Source organism: Triturus cristatus, chromosome 4_1 (assembly GCF_964204655.1).
Source record: "Triturus cristatus chromosome 4_1, aTriCri1.1, whole genome shotgun sequence".
In the NCBI taxonomy this organism is placed as follows: Eukaryota; Metazoa; Chordata; class Amphibia; order Caudata; family Salamandridae; genus Triturus; species Triturus cristatus.
This window is the reverse complement of record NC_140585.1, coordinates 246,482,584-246,505,590: the sequence shown is the minus strand read 5'-3', so window position 1 is coordinate 246,505,590 and position 23,007 is coordinate 246,482,584. Positions and strand designations below refer to the sequence as shown.

The following is a 23,007-nucleotide window of genomic DNA, read 5'->3' as shown; positions in this document are numbered from 1 at the left end:
GTGTCGTGCGAAATAACTTTCCCGGTCTTATTTGAGTCTTAACCTGCATTTGACTGGACTATTATACCAGAAGAGATTATTGATTTATGCAGGGCTGGCGGGTTTTTCGGGAAATGGTCACCGGTGTGAAAATTTTAGGTAAATATAATTGTATGTAAATTTGTACTAAAGAGATTTACTGAAAATTCTGATTTGATTTAAAATTCTGATCATGCCAATGAAAGTGAATTAATTAGATAAACTAAGCCTTAATTTACAAACTATGAGTCTGTGATTCCTTTTTTAATAAGGTATTCATTAACCGAAAGGTTCAGAAGCTTTAAATGTGTTTTAGCTGGTTTTAAATCACCATCAACCAGTTCAACTAATTGGTCCGTCGACCAAGTGGTGGAGTGCCTTGATTTTAAAGTTAGGATTTCTCCCGATAGATAACAAGGTACCCCCACATGTCCAGCGCTCCTTTCCTCCTGTGTGCAGATTCGAAGTGAGACGTATGAGTGTTGGTGTTATGGGCCCCACCAATGAATGCGCATGTGAATGAGTTAGTGTGACGATGGGTCTGTGACTCAGGGAGGATATGTAAATTTGCGCTTTCGCGCTGGAGCACCTTCACAGTACGGAGTCGGACCAAGTACGGCACACGGATAATCTCCTGTCCGGCTTTTCCAGAATCCACAAAGTTGTGCGTGGTCTCTTGCCTTAGAGCCTATGAGGAGATGTTGGAGGAGTTTCGTCCCCCTGGGGGAGGCAATGCCTTATCGCCCTGCGCAAACAGCACAGGGCGGTATCCTTCCCCACAATTGCCCGCTGGGTGAGGTTGGTGATGCAGGAGGCAGGCATTGATCTGCGTTTGTTCAAAGCCCACTCCCATACGTGGGGCAATGGCTTCCAAGGCTTTCGCACTGGGGGTTCGGGTGGAGGATATCCTTATGCTGCGGATTTGTCCTCGGACTCGTCATTTAAATGGTTTTCTTTAAAACGGGTAATACACATAGCCCAATTGATGGTAAGTAAGCTTTAAACTAACATAATCCTCGCCTCCGGTCCCGACATAGAATGAAAAATTTCCTAGGTATCATACCCGAAAGTTTCAATTCTATTAAGGATGCAGAGGCGAGGATTATCCCACCCAGGAATTCCACGGCACACGTGGTTTGGAACCCTCCCTAAGTTACATGTTTTGGGTTTTTCTTGTTTTTGCTTATTTGTTTTATTGAAGACGTTGTTTATATGCAAGTGTTGTGTTCCTTGGCTTTCTTTTGCAGGCTTTAAACCTTAGCCTTGAAAGGGATCTAATTTGCCCTTTTTTGCAGGGATGGATGTGAATAAACAGAATGCTTGAATGGATGGCTGTGGCTGATCTCGCGCAACGAAAGAGGATGGGTGGACAGTGCTGATGGACTATAACCCTGATTGGAGACTCCTGATTGGTTGAAGGAGGAGACTATCGTTGTGTTGAACCTTATTGTTCTTTTTGTTGAAATTCCCAAGGCTTCATGGGAATTGTAGTTTGTTAAAGTAATTCTTAAAATGGATGCTATTCATTAAAAGTGAAGAAATAAGAGCAGAATTCTTGCCACTGCGTCCTTAATAGAATTGAAACTTTCTGTTACGATAGCTAGGAAATTTTTCATTATGCATGTTTCAGCCTGGTCCTCCCTTGTCCGGATTTATCACTGTGTTTGGGAATTCCAATACCAGGTATTACAAGGATTGGGGACAAACATTGTTTCCATGCACTGCCAGCATTCTGAGATGTATGGTAATTTAGCACTTCTCGAAATTTTCCTAGTGCACGTTTCTCCAGGTAATATCTAGTGAAATTGCTTAGGGGAAAATAGTGGAAAGAGGGAAATGGTACTGAAATCAGGTGCAGTTACTCTGATTGTGTACAAGTAATCCCTCATTGCGACCTCAAAATCTTAGAATAATGCTGTAATATTGCTGCTGGGCAAAAATAGAAAGTGCAGTTTCAATATTTCAGCAGTATTAACGTTTGTTAATTCCAAGAAACGATGAAGGAAGCGACCTTAGTGTGTCCGGAGTGTCAGTGTCTCAACACTATACCTGACCAGTACATCTCTACTCTGAAGGGACCACTTCCAGCAGATGACTGGTCATATCAGACGTTGTGGTTATTCTTTTATAGGCTGGGGTGCTGAGGCTGCCTGTTGCTTTTTTAGGTTAAGCCTGGGCAGCGCATGCGCTGCTCTGCGAGCCAAGCTGTATTGGAGTTTGGAAAGAAGCCCCGCCCACTCTCAGCCTATATTTGTCATTGGCTTGTGTCATTGTCCTTCGTAAATGCTGACATCTGATTCATTAATAGGTTTGTTAATCCCTCCTTATTACAGCCTTGTCTTCATTCGTAACCTCCCATGAGGACTGGCCCTTTTACTTCAGTTGTTACACAGTGATTCTTTTTGTAGTCTGTAACGCCTGATGCGTGGTACTTGGCAGGGCTGTACAAAGTAAACTGCCAGCTATGTTTATATTTTGGTGCCGTTCTCTCACTTCTCCTCTCCGTCAAAGTGCTAGGCCCTGCAACCCAAGTACAAGATAAGAACATCTCTTTGGTCTCACACGCACGACACCAAAAACACTTCCCAAATAGGATCACAAAAAATACAACACCCTGCCAATCACGCACTCCCCAGTCTATAGCGTGCTACTGGTCTGGTACTGCACTACAGTGTTCCACACGGGGTATGACCCACTACGTAATTGCTGCAATCCACATTACTGTGTTCTGGGTAGAGGTTTGAAAACATACACAATAGAACTCAGCTGAGTAAAACAAATACGTAGGAGGCACACTCCATTTTGTGATTACCTGGACTCGTGTCTCGGGGAGACTGATGGCGGCCGCCAGCTGCTCACGCGTCTGGACGTCGGGGTAGTGCGTGACCCGGAAGATCCGCTCGAGCTCACACACCTGTTCAACCGTGAAGGTCGTCCTGATTCTCCGCTTCCCTTTTATCCTATCTGTACATAAAGAGCATCGCCAAATAAAACTATGAGACGCACTGACGAATTGAAACGTGTGAGGCACACATATAAGAGGGATTTTTTTTTTTTAACCAACGGTTCATATCTTTTGACTTTTGTTACCCCTCCCCCACTAAATCACTCCTGGAACCCGAGGTCCTCCGGCTATGCAATTTCTATGAATCGAACCTCAAAGCAATGCACAAAAATACAGAAATGAGAATCATAGTCTGTACTAGATTCTGTTTCCTGTACCTGCACTGCTAAGGAGCTATTTGTCTCCAATTTCAAATTCCTTCACCTTTAAAGAACGTTTTTAAACATTTTCAATTTTACACGTTTGCTATTAATGTATAGATGCTTTCTTAATCTGCTGCTATTACTTGCCTATACAGTTGCAGACCCCCTGAGTAGGCATTAAGGACCATCAGGAGCCAATGAAACCCAGATTAAGAACCACTGTTTTAACCAAAGGAGATACCTAAACAACACATGCTTATAATTTAATTTCTTTAACAAAAATTTTAATTTTATGTTTAAAATTATGCAGTGTCTCTACTACATGAAAATAATCTTCATTGCTTTATTCGAGGAGAGTATACTCCCGCAAGGAATTCTAAGTTCAATAAAATATAAACATTTTATGGTATTATCTTCCTTCTCCTTTTTTTAACATTATGTAAAAGTGCATCTTAACACTGTTATGTTATGAAAATATCTTGCCCCCTTGCACCACCGGTCCATACAAAGCGGCACCATCCATGGATGAGACAACAACACTCAGGTCTAGGGGAATGGTATACCCGGACAGCGATAGGAAAGAACTTTACTTGGAGTAACTGCCCTTATCAGTAATTGGCCTCATATTCCCTTGGCATTGTTTCTAATCACACTGATTACTTCTTGTGAAAGCAGTATCATGTTGGCTAGCATGAATCAACAAGAAGCACAACAACAGTGTGCTTATGTGCGACCCATATCTTTTTTGATACATCAAACATTGCCTTATGTACTAGGTTCTTCACAAATAAGTATCATATGCCTCACCGAGAGATATAGTCACCCTGGGCTTGGAATGTGCACACCGGTATGTGGCAAAGTCCAGGTAGCTGCTGGAGCAGGGTTTTCTATTGAAAATTTATTGAGATTTAAACTCCAGTTTATGTTATATGTCATAATTAAAATTACTGATAATTAATTGTTAATTATTAATTTTGTTGAAGTTTCTGACTAACCAACATTACTAATGAGAGAATTACACGTGGGAATGCGTTTATGTTGCTTTATTAATACGTGAACTAAGTTGGTGAGCGAATTAATTAAATAAGTGTTGTTAAAGTGCTATTTGTTTTGTGTTTGCGCTTTTAAATAACGTGCTTTAATGCTTCATTATGTCGCAGATGGCTAGATAATTACATACACATAAGGGTATTAGTGGGTATTAACACTGTATTATCATTACGATGTAGTAACGTTGTTTTGTATTTCTTTTAATTAAGATGGTCCGTTTTGGCCTAATCCAAGATGGCCGATATTTACAGCCTACATTTGAGTTGCTGAAATGCGAAGAGAGGCCTTGCTGAATATGGTTAGAAACCACCTGACTTCGGCCTCTGACTGTATTAAAAGTTTCCGTGAGGACAGCAGCTCCAGGCATGCTGCCAGTTGCCCTTGGAGAAGAATAAAGCCACAATGAACTCTGATAAACTTGCGGTGGCTTCACTATGATTCCGAGGAAGAGCATTCATGGATGTAACATTTTTTAGCTTGAGCTTCCTTCTTCCGTGTTTTTATTTTTGTGATTTTTGGGAGCGGAGATTTTCTAAATGTTGCAAGTCAACATCCTTTCCTGCTCGCTCTGCTCAACGGCTCAACGGACGTTTAGAGTTTGTTTGTTACTTTCAATTTGTTAGTTTCCCTATAAATATTGTTAGACTAGAGAGGGTCTAAGGCCACTTCTTCCCGAACCTATGCTCGAGAGGATCGACGCTGATTGAGAGGACGGCGACTCGGGAGACTTTACTGAGAGACCTGTCCTGACCCAAATGACACTTAGCTAGAATAGGTAACTATGAGAATAATGATTTTGCTATTGATTGACTTTCTTTGAACTAATTTAGATAAAAGATAACCTTTGTTTGAATTACAGTGTCGGGTGGTTATTTCTTTGTCATTTATTGAGTTTCAAATGTATTTCATATGTTTAAAATCATGACTCAAGACAGTTTCTTTAGGTTGCATTGACCTCGCTTTAGACGCAGATTGTTTAGGATTTCTCCTATATATTCAGTGTGGATTGAGTAATAGAATGAATGTTAGTGTGATGGGCCCTAGCGTATGATGAGTGTATGTGCGTGTGACTGTGAAATTACTCTGTCCGTGGAAGTAGGGAGAATTTATATGTTCCGATCTGCAGCAAGCCGTATTGCTAATATCATGTAAGCACACACCCTAAGGGTATTTTGACGGCTTAAAAATGCTGCAATAACCATGTGTGTTCTGGTGGGTACAGTGCACCTAGCCGAATGATCCTGCAATACAGCCACCTAGACCCACCAGTTGATGTTGACCAAGACAGCATTCTTTCCCGCCTTGCTGGCCCAAAAGTCATAGAGAGAGGATCTGAAACACTGAACCAAGTCTTAACCATATTCATAGACTACTCAGACACTTCCTCAGCTTGAAACAGCCCTGGTGGAGAAAAAGCCCATGAAGGAGCTCATGATCATAAGAAGTCCTCAGATCACCCTCCTCCAAACTTCAATAGAAACATCAACAGAATTTCTCTAAAATGGAATGCTTGAATTAATGTTAATATGGGATAATCACAGGATGCCATGTCGATGGCACATTGGACGCTAATCAACAGTACTCTGCAACAGCCAAGCTACTAGAGGGACAGTCTCTGAGATACCACTATGCAGAGACCTGAATCCTTGAACAAAAAGATAAACAAAATTGGGGATGAACCTCATTTCTCGTACAACAACAAGTGTAAATGATGGCCAGTGGTGGTGGTGCCTTTCCAGAATCACATTTCACCTATTTTACTAAAAGCAGATAGCATCTTGATAGAACAATCTCTTCTGTTTAACTTTCACGTGCTAGTTGTAGCCAAGCCAAGACTAGTCCTTGACAAAGAAGCCAGAAGGATGAAATAGGAGTCAACGGAGAATCTAGGGTGAATCTACAGCCCCCTTCTTAACCAATAATCTATATTGTGCTATACATTAATCTTCATTATACATCTTACTCCCTCATTTAGGCTCGTCAATAACACTGCAGTGAATCAGAAGGAAGACAAATAGAAGATAGCCAGGCCATGGAAATGAGAGTGCATTTCCAAGTTTCAAGAGAAGGGTCTCTAAGCAGAAAACTGGAAGCATTGCATCTTCTGATCCAAACAGATCGATGGATGGCTTGCCAATGTACAGCATAATGGTGGGAAAGACTAGCGGATATAGGAAAAACCGCCTTGAACCTGTAAATGCTCAACTCTAATGTTGAGCACACCCATTCCTGCTCCTTGAAGAAAAGTTATACCAAATAATAGATGCTACTCCATTTCGGAGTAACATACCTAGATCCATCAAAAAGCAAGTTTATCCTTGATGGTTTACATAGCACACGGCTGCCTTATTCTAATTGATCTGAAGGTCTCGGCGATCGAGAAACAGCAAGGTCTGGTGAATTTCTCACAGTGCTCACCAGTTTGAAGAACATGCATAATCAGCTGGCATTCACAACCTATATGTCATATGCTGGGCAAGTTTCCCACGTCCTCTGGTTGTTTACGTAGCACTGATTAAGTGGCTAGAAGGATACAAAGAATAACAACCAAATGGCATCTTAGAGATTGAATCTAGTTGAAGAAAAATGGGGGGGAAGCACGGAGATGAAGATGGCATAACTTCTTGACCCCAGCTCTGATCTGACAGAAAAGTTCATAGCAGAAGATCATCACCATAGTCACATGGTCTGGCAGAAAATGATTCCCTGATGCACAGCTGCTATAGTAGACCAAATCATAAGAGAAAACTGTGCTGAATAATTTCAGTATGGAAATGTGCCCTTACTGCTCTCACTTCACTTGTAGAGGAGAACATCTTTAGTAACTCAATGTAACAGCTAAACCTCCGAGTATGGACTGAAGGAAACAGGCACCTGTTTCTGTATCAGTCACTGGGACAGTGACCTACATTCTGCAAGCAGCAGCTGAGACCTGTGTACATGTTCTTTCACATTTTCTTGCTACATCTTTATTTCAGACAAGGATGAGATCTTCATGTCATGGTCTCACCTTGCACTCTACTTAAATAGGACATCCATTGCCAAAGCTGCATACTCTACTTTATAAATCAAATTTTGAACTTTTGGTTGTTTAGACATAGGTTGGAATCACCAAGGGCATCTGCCAAAGACCCTTGGCTATACTCCACTTCCCTTCCTTGAGACCGTAGAAGATGTAGCCAACTCCTCCTTTGAAACATTAGAAATCCATATGCCCACAAGGGACTTGATTTGCATGGTGCAGCAGGTGCAGTGGCTCTGGTGCCAAAACGTTGTCAGAACTCCTTTAAATACCTAATATTGCTACTATACAGGCAGACACAATTGCAGTTACCTTGCAGTTAAAAGGGTCTTGATTTGAACGGAGCAGCAGGTGCAGGCACACAGGGCCAAAAAGTTATCAGAACTCCTCTAAACATCTAATATTGCTAAATGTTACTGCTAAACAGACAGTCACAAGTGCAGTTATCTAGCAGGCGCTAGGGCCATGATTCCAATGGTGCTGCAGGTGCAGTCGCACCGGTGCTCAAAGTTGTCAAAACTCCTCTAAACACTAAATATTGCTATATTTAACTACTAAATATGCAGTCACAAGTGCAGTTACCTTGCAGGCACTAGGGTCATGATTTCAATGGTGATGCAGGTGCAATGAAACCGGGGCACAAAGCTCTAGGAACCCCTCTAAACACTGAACATTTCAATAGTTTACTACTAAATAGGCAGTCACAAGTGCATTTACCTTACCTTAGGGTCATAATTTAAATGGTGCAGGAGGTGCAGTAGCTCCAGGGCCAAAAGTTGTCATAACTCCTATAAACACCAAATATTGCAATATTGTACTACTAAACAGGCAGTCACAAGTGCAGTGGCCTTACAGGCAATAGGGTCATGAGTTGAATGGTGCAGCAGGTAGAGTGGCACCGGGCCAACAAGTTGTCAGAACTCCTCTAAACATATACTATTTCTATTATATCAATTAATTCTAATATTTTCCTCTTAAATTTTTCTACATTTTGCCATTACTTACCCGCACTATACCAGTAATAACAACACACTATATTGCCTTTTTGTACATAAACAAGTCATGACACTTTAACAGACTTTCTGTAGCTTATATTGTACAACTACTCTGCAAGCTAAAACTTACAACAACAAAAAACTGCTTATTATTAATCACATAGGCGAAACCTAATGCATCTACCAATGCTTGTTGGAATTTACCACCCACATTTGAGCTGGAAAGAAAGTGGTTGCATAGTTTGCCACTGATGGGTCAAACATGGAATGCAGAATACTAGGGTTGCTTTCTCTTTCTATGGTTGTCTAGAGTCTGTGTTACTCCAAATTGCAGTTTCACACATGTTATGGGGGCACAAGTCTGTACCTTAAACAGGCCACAACTACATTTTGGATGAAACATTCCCACCTCCGTATGGAAGACCGCATGTGTTCTTTCTCTTTGTTGCCTATTAGGGTTCTCCCTGTGTTCAGCTTCAGATTTTTTTTTATTTTGGAAACTTCTAAGAGGTTCAGTATGCTTTCATAATATACAAACTGTATTATTATCAAAATTCAGGATTTACGTTCAATGAAAACACGATATTTTTTTTGTATTTTCCCTTGGTGTGCAAAATCATAATTCCAATTGTGTAATTTGTCAAAATTCATATTTTTTTCACTTTCACGAAAATGTACACAAATGCGTGTTTTTTCAGTTAGAACTCTGCAATTCAATCTGCAGGTTTTCTGTCAGTAAAATGTCAGCCTGGAACAGAAGCACACCCCTCCAAAAAACATGCGCGAATAGACTCTGCAAGACGAGAAATCAAGAGAGAGAAGGAGGCTATTTACCAGAGAACGAATTTTCATGCAGCTCCGACATTTCATCACTTTCCTCTTCCTGGCATGTTTCTTCTGAACTCTTCTCTTGGTCCATGGTGTGAAAGGTGCATGGGCCTGTCTCACTGGACTTCCTGGCATTTTCTATTGAAGCCAGGCCAATCTTGGCCACAGTACTGAACCGTGGCTCGGTGGGGGAGGACGAAGGCCGTGAGTGTACATCTGTGAAGATATAGTAACATATACAAATACCCTAAGGTTTGTAAGTAACACACACACAGAGGTACAGAAAGGAAAGACTGGAACAACTCGATCAGATTCTGAATCAGAACAATCTGATCCAGTTCTGATACCTGGTCATTTTAGTCTGTAAAGATCTGAAAGCACCGCAAATAATTCGCTGTTTAAGGAGTTACATTGCCTCACACTCCACCAAAGAACATTAAGACAAAATAATGTAACCACATTTTGAGGAAACACTGTTTATTTAAAATGAAGAGAATTTACACAATAATGGCAATTTGTATTCACATGTATTTTCCAGGCTTCTCTGCATTGGGGTATATACCATTATTGATTCATTGTATTATTTTTTTGCTAGAGGATTTCCGTACAAGGCCATTTTTGTTTATTTGTTTATTCAAGTCCAATTTATTTTTGTCCTGGTTAAGTGAGCTTGTCAATGGAACCTCGAGTGGGTCCTGAATCTCACAATTCTCGTGTTATTATCACTAATGATTCTGAGTTTATAGTCTGGCATGTGACTTTTTGTTCTTCGTTATAATCATGTGACTTTGTGGGTACGTTGTACCTATAATTTATTGGTGATTTGGCACACCTAAATAGAAAACGTAGCAGGGTTATAGGCTGTGCAAACTGCGCGTACCAACTTATCTAGTCTATAAGGGGCATATCATCAAGGGTTGAGGAAATAATTATCGCCGCTTTAGCGTCCTTTTTCGGGCGAAAAGCGGCGATAATTATATCGCATTATTTGCAAGGACACGTTAGCGCGTGTTTCTTTGATTCAGCTCCTGTTTTGTTCACGCCACGCTTTGCATCTCTAATGTGATGCAAAGGAGGTGTGCCTAACAAAACACCATGGGAAAATATCGCTACCCCAGCTTTGTGATATCATCAACGAGGGGTAACGATATTTTAAATCACGTTAACTATGCCTTAATGCAGGAATTTAACGTCTGTTAAATTCCTGACTACGGCATAGCTAACATGGGAGGTGGATTATGGTGATACGACCACAGGGTCGCATTACCAAGGCTATCTCCGTTTTGGGTGCAACATCGCTGGTTTTCCAGCGATGTTGGCCCATTTCCCTGGAATATTATCGCCCTGGAGTAACGCGTTGTTAATAACGCGTTCCCAGGGCGATAAATTCCTGCGATAGACGGCGTTAAATAAACAAACGCTAAGCGCGCTTTGCGTTTCTTTATCGCCGTACTAGTAAATATGCCCCTAAGTATCTTCGGTGTTCCAAGGATGAGAAGCGGCCACAAGCACTTCCAATAATGAAAACAAGCGCCTCAAAATAAACAATCACTGAGTTTACTGAGCACCAATCAAAGTCCAAAATTCAAAAGTTTACCAAAAGTTGGCATTACTTCTTTTCACTTTATTTCTTTGTCTTCATAAGCATTTAAATGTCTTCAGCAGAACGTGGGAGCCAACACACGTTTCGTCACACAGTAGATCAACCTCTGACTTTATCAGAGCGCACAAAAATTTCATAAGCAATCAATTCCAAATTCGTCAATTAATGCAAGTTATTAAAAATTCATAAGGAACCAATTCATATTTTCTGGTTGTCATCTTGTAACTATCAATAAATCCTTCAATTTAAGCCCGTGGTCACCTATCGTACACCGCAATCAAAGGAGAGTACTCCCCGATACGACACAACACATGAATAGGTTCCTTTTGAAATTTCAACAACTTGCATTGATTGACGAATTTGGAAGGGGAGACAATAAATACCCACTTAGTCAACACTTCCAATGTGAACATAGATCTGAGAGTGTAACAAAAATATCAGCTAATGGTGGAGACCACATTAAAGCACATCATATAGGAGGAGATAGGACACTTAAATTACGTATGAAGGAGAGCTGGTGGATTGAAACTTTGAGGACAGTGGACTTTGGACTGAACATAGATAGTGAACTACACACTATGTTGCAGCTCTCCCCCGAGTTGTTATATATGTTCATCCTTTGTGGCCATTAGAGGCACATGGGGAGTATACAATTTTGAAATTCTATCATAGACCTTTGGTTGCAGTACAGCGAAAACCTAGTACTAGGAATTGTGAATACTATTAATTTTAAGTTTTGAATAAGTGAGTATGTTAGCCTTGAAGTTGTGATTTTCTGTCCATTTGCAGTAGTTGATGCTATAGCATAAAGTCTTTGATATGGGTAACCCATGCAATAACATCACCAGTTTTAACGGTTCGAGACAGGTATTTGATCTGAAAAATTTAAATTCCCTTGAACCTTTTAGTTTTCAGGACTGGATAGGTAGACCATATTCTAAGTACTTTGGCTTCAACCATCTTTTGGAATTGTGATGGATGCCGCCAGCTCTTATGCTGATCGACCCAGTACCAATAACCAAAGTTCAATACTAATCTGGCAATATGCTGCTGCCAGTCTGATCTACCAACTCATGGTAGGTGAAAACGTTTTTTTGAGTGAACCAGAGCTGCCTGTGCACAAATTTAAAAGTGTGCATGCCACTTTGGCCTGCAGTCTTGCGACAGCCAGCCTGACATGCGCACTTTTAAACTCTCAATTCAGCTGTCTAAGGACAGCTGTGCGGAGAGAAAGCACAGGGCTCTATTGTCCTCGGGATTGCTGAGAGAGACCACTACCTCCAACCCTGGTTCTTCTCTCATGCTAGTTAACAGCATGAGAGCAGCCCCAGGACTGGTTAAGTGTGTTAGCTGGGGCCCTAGACGTGCGGTGAGGAGGAGAAGAAGATGACTGAAGCAAGGAGGACGTGTCTGCGGAACAAAGGAAGTAACTTTTCTTTAATTTTACTTTTTTAAAGTATTTGTTAATGCACCCACCCACCACCTATTTTCCTGCCCCTCCCCTCGCTCTACTTGCCAGCCGCCCCTGCAAGTAAACCTGCAGTAAGCCACATCTATTCACAGGCCTACAAATACAGGTGTATGTCATACCTGTGAAAGCAGTAAGACACACCAGCTAATTGAAAAAGCTTTATGAATCGGGCCTTCAGTTTCTGGAGCACACGGGCCTGGCATAAGGCCCGGGGAAGGAGCTTGCTTCAAACAAGAGAGGAATGCTGGCCAATGACTCATCTCTTGTAAGCAGGACTGCACCACAGAAGGGAGTAACGGTGTACAAATTCTCATTATGCACTGCATCTAAATGCAAACTCCACTGTAGCATGCTTACAGTAAACCAGCCGGGCATCCAACATCTTAATTAGCTAATTAGCAGGATCTTGTAAAAGCAGAGACTCACCGAGGGTTTTACAACCTGCATTTGCAATCAGAAGGTCAAGGAGAAAACCTGCTGTCCATGCCAGTATCATGCAAATTCTGCTGCTGACGAGTAACATATTTCGGTTTATGAAAGTGTAATTGTAGGACAAATGTGCAGGCACTAATGAATTCAGAACTTTGCCTCTCTAGCTATACTGTCTGCAATGCCTTCATTAAACATCAGGCAGATAGGTCAAGTGGTTAATGCCCCTGCTGCAGAGCTAATTAAAGATAAAAGGTTCAAATCCTAGCAGAGCTGATTCGTCATATCCTCTTTCAAGGTCATTAAATTGAGTTCCATTGAGTGGGTTAACAGTAACAACTATTTCGTAGAACTCTATGGACCTGGTTCAACAAGTTCTGAATAAAAATGCAAGATATGATTACACATTACTCCCACTTTTGCACCCTTCAAAGGGGATAATATGCTTATTGTGCATGATTGCTCCTCCTCTAGTTTCAAACACACAATCTCAAAATGTGAACTATGTGATTTGCACCAGGTTTTACCTCACAAAACCCCTCAAGGTGTGCTATTTCCATCCGGGTAGGAATACCAATGCAGGTATAAATGGAAGCTTGAGTCAGAACTAGGACTAGCAGCACTCTCGTGATGAGGTCCATGGCCTACAAGGCAAACAGTAAACAGTGTCTTGAAGGGCACCACTTCCTTTTTGCCGCTTCCACCGGGGCCCTGATATTACACTTTAGGTTTGGTAAAATAAATACATTTAGCAGTGCAATGAACTAAAAAACGAACCCATCTGTAAACAAATTATTGCCATGTTTCATTATTGTGGCTCCATGAAAAATATGTTCACACGAGTAACTGGGGCTTATTTCAGTTCAGTTCTTTCTTTATTCGACCATCCGAAGAAAGGTCATAAAAGATGCACATAATAAATAACAAACGACATAAAAATCGAACTCATTGAGGAAATTACAATCACATTGCCATACATTGCTATTTAAAAGAAGTAGAACCGCAGGCAAAGACAATGTATTGACCGTTGCTAAAGTGGCAGTGCAACTGAACTGGATCCATAAATAGCAGCAAGTATTAGCCAAAAACATTAAATAATATAGTCAATCTGACAAAAAATAGTGAAAAGTTAGCAGCAACAATAAGCATTTTAGCATCAATACAAATACAATAAAAACAGGAGCTACTAAAGTGCAATGATGTTAAAACAATATGCTGCTTCTCTTTGCTAAAGTGCACTTCAGAAAGTTCGCAACAGCGAAGCAAATGTCACAATCATTAAGTTGCAGGAGGAAATACAAAGCCACTTTGCACTTAGAGAATTTAAAAAGCGGTAATAAGAATTTCCTAGTGAATGGGATATAAAATTGGCAAAAGAAAACAAAGTGAAAAATGGTTTGGCTCGAATGTTCATCGCAAGGGCAAATAGTAATAGTTTCAGATGAATACTGGCCCAAAGGGAAACATATCAACCAGCGAAATTATCCCAACCTAAATCTAGTCAGCAAATTCCTTTCATAGAAATTAGTTACATATAAAAACCAGAGAGGCAAGATGGCGGCCCCGTAACGGCGGCCGATGCAGCTGGGCGGTAAGGGCAATGTGCTGAGTCCCTAAGGAGATCTAAGGAGGTCTTGTCTGCAGCTACGGTCCCTCCGCGATAACGCATACTGAAGCCGGCTATGCCGACGGCACTTACCGGGTGTCAGCTTTCAAGGCAGGCTCTTCGTTTTGCTTTGGCCGCGTTTGCTGCTCTCTCTGCCGCCTACGGAATCCGCGAGTTCCACGGAAGCAAGAAGGGGCGGAGTCTGGCTTCGAGGCAACGGAGAGCGTCGGCGTGTTGCTCACGGCCCGGGAAATCCTACAGTGGCAGCCGCGGCAGTCTGGGCAGACAAGCACTGGCGTTGAGAGTGCTGAGAGCGCAGAGGGATACCATGGCCCCTAAGGTGGCTGCTGGCGCAAAATCGGCACCCCATAGGAAAAAATCCCAAAGGGAGGAGATGGAGCCGGAGCGGGAGGAGGACCTACAGGGGCCCCAAATATTAACTGGACATTCAAAAAAAAGCAACAGGTGGCAGGTAGGACTCGGCTGGCGGCAGCTTCAATTGCAGACATTTTCCCTAAGGTTGGCAAGGAAAAAGAGAAGGGCTCTAAGTTAGGCGGGGCAGATGCAAACCTATTGGTGAACACTTCTATTAGTAATTCTTGCGCGATCTCTGAGGAATGCACTGCCCCTACTATCCCCATTGGTATACCCTCAGTCAATATCTCAAATGGGTCTTCTGTTCCTGCAGATATCGAAGCTGTCCCGGACCAGCTGGCCCCTGTGGATATTACCGGAGCTTCCCTAGATATGGGGAAAGGGTGTAGCGGTTTTTCGGAAGGCCAGCCAGGGTCAGGAATAGTAGTAAACACTGAGCCACAGAAAATTGATCCGCTGCCAATCGGTACATCTATTGAGAAGGAAAAAGTGCCAAGCGAATATTATTTTTCTGTCTCTGATGGGGCGGAGTGGTCCGAAGAAGAAGAACGCAGCTCCTATTTAGGCTCAGATTCTGGATCTGAGGAGGGTCTCCCGACAACTATTGTGCGGCCCCCGATGGCCAAGAGTCAACCTTTGAAAATTGGTCACTCTTCCCGAGAACTTAGATGGGATCACACTCCTGACCTAGCCCTGCAGGGAGGACCTGCGGTCGAGGGTTCTCATCGTTCCCTGTTGGAAACGATACATCAGGAGATCCTGGCCCACAGACAGGAAACGCGCCAGGATAACCGCAAAGCACAAGCGGCCATGAGAAAGATGCAGGGAGTGGTAAGGAAGTTATCGAAAGCCTGCACTAATACGGCGGACAGAGTCTCTAATTTGGAAGAGAGGGTGGTATCCGGGGCTACTACCAAAGTTAATGCCCAATGCTCTCAGGTCATGGACCTACAGTGGAAAATGGAGGAGATGGAGAACAGGCTCCGCAGGAATAACCTGAGGGTCTTGGGGGTCCCGGAGGGGGTGGAAGGGCCGGACATAAGGGCATTCATCATCAAGCTCTTTGAACAAGCATTTCCAGAGCTTTCAAGCTGGAACTGGGCTAATGAGATACAACGAGTTCATCGTACCCCTTTTAAGATCCGGTCCAATGTTAAAGAAGGCGACAAACCTCGAGCAGTATTAATATTTTTCGGCAACTTCATTTTGAGACAGTCTATTGCAGAAAAGGCTAGACCAGATGCTAGGAGGAATGGTGACGGGTTTTCCATCTTTGTCCGCCCGGATTATTGCCACTGTGGAAAGAAGATGGCGCTTGAGGGAAATGATCAAACCTTTTCAGGAGAAGAGAATTCAAGCCTATCTTGTTAATCCGGCTCAGCTAAAAGTGATTAATGATGGGAGGACTTTGTTTTTTTCATCAGAAATTAAAGCAAAGGAGTATCTGGTCTCTTTGGATAGGAAGACTGACTAGTCGGTAGACTGGATTCTGGATGTTAAATATTCTTATACCCGGGGTGTATGGGATCGTAGTATGTTCTATTTAGATAAAACAGGTACAAGTAGTTATAATTAAGTTAAGGGGCTCATAAGGGCTTCAGTTAGTTGGTTTTCTTTGCATTTGCCCTCACATACCTCACATACCCACTGCAGAATCATCATATGCACAGACTTAGTCTGAGCGCTTCACCAAGGAGGGTCCGGGTGAGGGTTTGTGTTAGGGGTGGGGTACACACTGGAAGGGAGGGAGCTCATGGTGGGTGGAAGGGTGATGGAGGCTTTGGGGTTGAGGGGGGGAAAAATAAAGGTAAAAATTGCAGTTTGTTTCATCTTGTATATCTTTCTGGTCAGATAATGGCATCAGTGATACAGAAGCAGTCCGAAAAGCAGGTTTATTTTGCCGGTCTTATTTTGTGTCAAGATGGGGTGCATTAGGGTTTGCTCTCTAAATATAGGTGGGCTGAATGACTGGAGGGAGCGTTTAAGGCTGAGTCATTTTATCAAGAGTAATAGAATTGACATTCTCTGTCTTCAGGAGACTCACCTTCCATGGTCCAAGAGGAAATTGTTGTCTCTCAGTGGCTTTGAGTTAGCGGCTTGTTCTACCCAATCCTCAACAATTAGGGGGGATGCGATTTTATTAAAAAAAACTTTGGGAGGGGTCAGACGGACTAAATCGGATAGTTATGGTAGATGGGTTTTGGTTGAACTTGAAAGCGGCCCGACACTTTGTGTGGTGTATGGTGCAAATGAAGATGACCCGAAGCTCTTTGACTTTTTAGAATTAGAACTAGCCTCCTGGCCAACCCCCGTAATCTTGTGCGGCGATTTTAATATCTCTGCTGATTGGAGTGACTCTGTGATGTATCAGGGTCGAAAACCAAGAGTGTTTAGGGCAATAAAAGCCCTTATCAATTCTCATGGGCTCAAGGATGTATGGGGTGCAAAAGAACCATTAAAACCGGGTTATACGTATTTTTCAAACCCTTACCAGAAGTTCACTAAATTGGATTACTTCTTTATTTCTGCCAACGAAATGAATAGGGTAGGAATAACGAAACCCCCAAAGTTATTGTCAGACCATGATCCGCTGATACTGTCTTATGAAATATCTGGTTCCGTTAGGGTCAGGACCAGGTGGACTTTTAAGAGGCAATTACTGGGAGATTCAAGATTTACTGGGCATATATTGAACTGGGCAGCTGAGTTCTTTGCCGCTAATAGATATAGTGCATCCAGGATTGTTGTCTGGGAGTCATTCAAAGCGGCTTTAAGGGGGGAATCTATAAGTTTTGGGGCCAGGATAAGAAAAGAGGATAAGAGGGAAGGTGAGAGGCTCATGGGTATTCTGGCTACCGCAGAAGAACAGCATACCAGGGATATAATTAGGGGCGGGGACAGCAGGAAGAGCCAGAGCGAATTGTTAAAAATTAGAGCTGAACTTCAGAAGTCGATAACCCAGAAAGCTTCAGGAGAGTATCAAACATCTAGGGCTAGGCGTTACGAAATGGGGGAGCAGGCTGGTAGAGTTTTAGCCCTACAAATAAGACAGGGGAGGGCTAGGAATATTATCTCCATGATTGAGGAAAATGGTGAGGAATTTACGCATTCAAACGAGATCCTACAGGCTTTTAAAGACTTCTACCAACGCCTGTATGACGAGGAAACACAGGAGGATAATCAAGGGGTTGAGGTGGCGGATAATGGCCCCCGCCTTACCACCCTGGAGAAGGATGAACTGGATAGGGATATTAGCGGGGGAGAGATTTTAGAAGCTCTGCATGAGCTAGCCTCCGGTAAGGCCGCTGGTCCGGATGGGATCCCCCTGGAGGTTTATAAATGTTTAGAACCAGTGGTCATTCCATTATTAGTGGATCTTTTTAATGGAATTATGTGTACGGGAGTGGTTCCACCCTCCTGGCGAGAAACCAACATTATGGTCTTTCACAAAAAGGGGAAACCCCCGGAGAAACTTGGCTCTTATCGCACGATCTCGCTTATTAATGCGGACACCAAGTTATACTCTAAGGTATGGGCAAAGAGGCTGGGCAGGATTATTGGCGGTCTCCCCCTGGCAACATGGATTTATTCCGGGCCGTAGCACTACGGATCATATTAGAAGAGCAATTGCGCTGTTTGATGCCCAGGCAGCAGGGGGAGGGGAGATTGCCATGATCCTGCTCGACGCAGAAAAAGCCTTCGATAGGGTCGTCTGGGATTTCCTATGGGGCGTATTGGCAGGGAGAGGATTCGGGGAAAAAGTTATCAGAGCTCTCAAAGCAATGTATGTAGATCCGGTTGCAAGGGTGGTAGTTATGGGAGAGAGCTCTGAGAAGTTTGATATTAAGAGAGGCACTCGCCAAGGCTGTCCTTGCTCCCCGATCCTCTTCGCACTGTATATCGACCCTCTTATTCAGAACATTTTGGGGTCCCCCAGGATTTGTCCGGTGGTATGTAATGGCCACACTAGTAAAATTTTGGCCTATGCCGATGATCTGGCAATTATTACAGTTAACCCTCAGCAGGCGCTCACGGCCTTGGTTGAAATAGCAGAGGAGTTTGGTAAGCGGTCGGGCTATCTTCTGAACGAGTCCAAAACCCAAATAATTTGTTCTCCGAATATAGCTAAAAGCGACATGAGATATGTGGACTCAGCAACCTATCTAGGGATTAAGATCAATGCCTCAGTCGGGGAAATAATTGCCGAGAACTATTCTCCACTTATGAAATCTATTGAAAAAGAGCTAAAGAGGATAGACGTGTTACATCTTTCTCTGATTGGGAGGGTTTTAAAAATATCTATCTTTCCTAGAGTTCTTTATCTTTTTAGAGCCATACCCCTATTCCTGGAGGAAAAAAACATTAAAAGTTTGGAGTCTTTGTTTATAAAATTTGTCTGGCAGTATGGCAGGATCAGGCGTTCAACAAATTATATGTCACTTCCTAGGGAAAGGGGTGGTCTGTCCCTACCAAACCTGAGATTTTATCATTGGTCATGTTTATTGACACAAATGTCTATTTTGTTTCAACAGGAGGTTAATTCTGGTGTCATTAATTTGCATGCCCAGGACTTACCTTCCATTTTTGAGCTGTTAATTGGGGAAAAGGCCATTGGGTTGTTGTGGCGTGAAGTGGACCGCAGGTACTATAAGAAGCCCCGCTTGAAGATCTTGGAAGGGGTTTGGGAGGTTTGGAGGTCTATTTCGAAGCTTTGCAAAATCCCAAAAGTGAACCGTTATCTCCAGCTGTGTAACTCAAGTCTACTCCCTTATGTTGGGGCCGATAGGAATTTACAGGTATGGAGGAACCTTGGCATTAGATCTTTCGGGGACATATGGGGAGACCTTGAACCGCTAGGTTTTGATGCCATCCAACAAAGGTTCTGTATTCCGGCCAACCATTGGTTTTTGTACTGTCAAGTCGCTCGGTTATTAAAGGCATTGAGGCCTAAATCTTTGTTTATGGAGGACGTCCCAGTAATCGAAACGTTGATGGTTGGGTGTAAAAAGATAAAAGTGGTTTATAAGCAGCTAATCGCCAAAATTCCAGACGATTTGGAAAAAACAGAGGTAGCTTTGGCTCGGAAATTGGCCGATTCGGATGTAGATTTAGACTTGGCCATCACCCTGAATAAAAAAGTCTTTAGATCTACTAATCTGAGGGCCCAGCATTATAAAACGGTATTTAATTTATATCATTCTCCTGCCAAACTATTTGCTTGGGGGATTAGGGGGGATGATAGTTGCCCCAAATGCAATGCTGGGCAAGCAGATCTCTTGCATATGTTTTTTTATTGCAGTTCATTGTCCTCAGTTCAGAGGGAAGTGTGTAAGTTTTGGGAGGGGCTGCTAGGTCATAAGATCGATCTATCTCCTACCCTGATGTTGTTGGGCTGTGATCACAAGCAGAATTTGGTGCAAACTGAAGAAGCGCTGGTCTTTATGTCTGTTGCGGTTCTGCGGATTTTAATTGCCTCAGGTTGGAAAGATACTTTGGCTCCCTCTTTTCAAATGTGGCTCTCAAGGTTATTGAGTATACATAATATAGAGAGCTGTTCGTATGAGCAGAAGGGCAAAAAAATGCGTGACTTTGGTAGAAAATTCTGGGCCCCGATTTCAATATGGAGGGAGAGGACTAGTAGCCAGCCAAGTTAGGTTCACAAGTTTTAAATATGCTTTTATAAGTCGCCTCTTGTATTATATGTATTGTATATAGTGTCGGCTTGAAATGTACTTGTGCTAATGCTTTTTTTTTCTATTGATGTGTTCAAACTGCAAATAAAATAAAGTTTAAAAAAAAAAAAAGAAATTAGTTACATATAAAAGATATGGAGCAAATAAGGGAGTTACTTGAATAAGGCAGTAATCTCTGACAGTGGTTTTGGATACTTCTGATAATTCCCTAAAGGATTCTTATGCTTTCGGAAGCTGTCCATAACCCTCTGTCGATCCCCTTTACTAATTAATTCTGGGTGCTCAAACAGTGAAGCACTGCCAAGTTCTGTAAGGCAGGTTTTAATATATTGAAGCCAGGGAATAGAAAGGCCTCGGGTACAACTTAAACAGTCTCTAATAATTCCCTGATTAAAATCAGCTTCTTCGTTTGCCCAAATAGAACACCAGGTGGCTAGAGGGGCTGCATTTATAGTATCTTGGACTTAATCAAGGCCTAGCTCCAAATGGAGGGAAAAATACGGCGGGGGACTCCTAGAACTCTAAGGCAAAATCTATTCTCCTCTGTCTGCATTGCAAGTACTTCCCTGCATCCCCAAATCTGCATGCCATACGTTAAAATCGGTATACATTTATGGTTAAAAATCTCTAAAATTGGCGCAATGGGCTTTTTGCCTATGGACGCTGCAGCGTGTTATTCTATTTTTTATGCAAGTGTTCCACGTGCAACCTTCATCGAATTCCAAGCCTAAATAAGGAAAGGAACTAACCCTCTCCAACTTTTTGCCTTCTGCTTTCAAGCTGCGGGATTTTGTATTTTTGGGGCCACATATCATTGTAAAAGTTTTCTTATAATTTGGCGCCAGACCCAGATCCTTCATAAATCTAACTTAGCTGTCGATGAGTTTTTGTAGGCTATTTTAAGTCCTTCCCAAAAGGACTAGGTCGTCCGCATAGAGCAGCGCTGGCACAGCCTTTTTATCAACTTGCGGTACATCAGCCCCAACCAAAACTAAAGTGTTATACAAATTGTTTGTATAAAGGAGAAATAGGATTGGGGCAAGAACGTAACCTTAGCGCACCCCGGGCTTGATACGAAATGGCTCTGAACATTCTCCAGTGTTACCATACCTCACTGAAGCGGAAAGATGATGGTAGAGAAACCTCAGAAAGGAGACCAGACCCGCGTCGACTCCCATGTTTACTAAGATGTCCCACAACTTATAGCGTGAGACATAGTCAAACGCACTGGTCAGGTCCATACATGCCAGATGAGTGGAAGCGCCCTTCGCGTACTTATATTTAGCCAGAATAGGATGGAGAGTTAGGCACTGTTCGATTGTGCCTAGCCCCTTCCTAAACCCAAACTGACTGAGGGCCAGGATATGATTGGTGGTAATCCAGTCCAATAGGCGGTCTAGCCCGACTCTTCCAATTACTTTGACGGAAGAATCCACAAGGGAAATCGGACGATAGCATTTAGGATTGTACACGTTTCCTTTTTCAAAGACAGGCACTATAACAGATGAGCGCCATGACTTTGGCACTCCCTCACTAAAAACTGAATTAAAAACTGCAGTGAGCACCGGGGTCCAGAATGCTGGGTCTTCCTTGAATAATTCCAACGGAATTCCATCTAGCCCTGGAGCCTTCTTACCTTTACTTTTGGCAATTGCTTTTTGGACTTCCCCTTCATTAAAAACAAGATTTGGGCATACTAAATTCAACCGTACTCGAGCATCAGCAGCACTAAAATCAGTAGAATAAAGACTGGCATAATGCGTCACCCAAGTCTCAGCTGATATATGAACAGTTACCTTGTCGGCTGGTAGGGTGGGAGATAAAACTGGCCATACTGCTTTCCAGAAGGCTTGGAGATCTTTAGAGCGACAAGCACCCACTATTAATTCTCATTTCTCCTCCTTCAGAGCTAACTTTCATTTTTTAGTAGCAAGCTTATACAGTTTCCTGCTTACCTTAATCACAGTCTGGTCTCTAGGATTCTGCTTAAAGGCCCTGCATAAGGTATTGTTAGCTTCTCGACAGGCATTGTCAAACCATGAATGTGCTTGTTGGCGTGACTGGGTAATGGGTCTAGAGAGTAGAATTTTGATCTTATCTAATAGAGTTGAAAAACTGGATAAGATACAGGCTGGAATGTATGGCATGCAATTGCAGCTATGCACCAAGGTATCATCTGGGACATTATGGTGTTCATGTTCGCTGTATACCATACCACCCTACGCCCTGCGTCCTCAATGGATAATACCTGAGTAGGTGGAGGCTTGGGCTTTTGTCCCATATATGGGAGGCCTGCGTAGCTGGAGCCTCACTTCATTTTGACGCTCCGGTGGCACAGGCCTCTTAATCATGTGTATGAAGCGTCACAAAGGCACCCTGCATGGCTTTGCATGGACTCATAGATAGGAAGTAAGGCGAGGAAGCGCCTTACTCTGCGTCAAGGAGACGTTCTATGGGCGTTGGGGTGGGTGTTCCCATGCAACGCCCATGGATTCTGACAGAGCCCCAGATTTACAAAATCCTGTAAACCTGGGGCAGCACCAAAACCTTATGCCTCCCCCGAGCAGGGGTAAAGAGGAGAAATATTTTTTATTTCTCCTTGTTTTTTCCTCTTTCCATGTGTACTGCATTCTGCAGCACACACAGAATGAGGAAAACGCCTCTCAGGATTGTTTCTGTAAAAATAATACTGCCAACAACGCAGACACCC

The 23,007-nt window shown here is 42.7% G+C and overlaps 1 protein-coding gene across 1 annotated transcript in view; it reads right to left on the bottom strand.

Moving 5' to 3' along the window:
• The window catches only part of LOC146854197 (uncharacterized), a 77,010-nt gene that overhangs the window by 43,996 nt on the left and 10,007 nt on the right, over nucleotides 1–23,007 (bottom strand). Inside the window, exons 2-3 of the mRNA XM_085650522.1 lie at nucleotides 9,127–9,336; nucleotides 2,831–2,982 (exon numbers count right to left, since the gene is read on the bottom strand). Of these exons, the coding sequence (XP_085506648.1) occupies nucleotides 2,831–2,982; nucleotides 9,127–9,336 (362 nt within the window). The remainder of the gene's footprint in view (nucleotides 1–2,830; nucleotides 2,983–9,126; nucleotides 9,337–23,007) is intronic.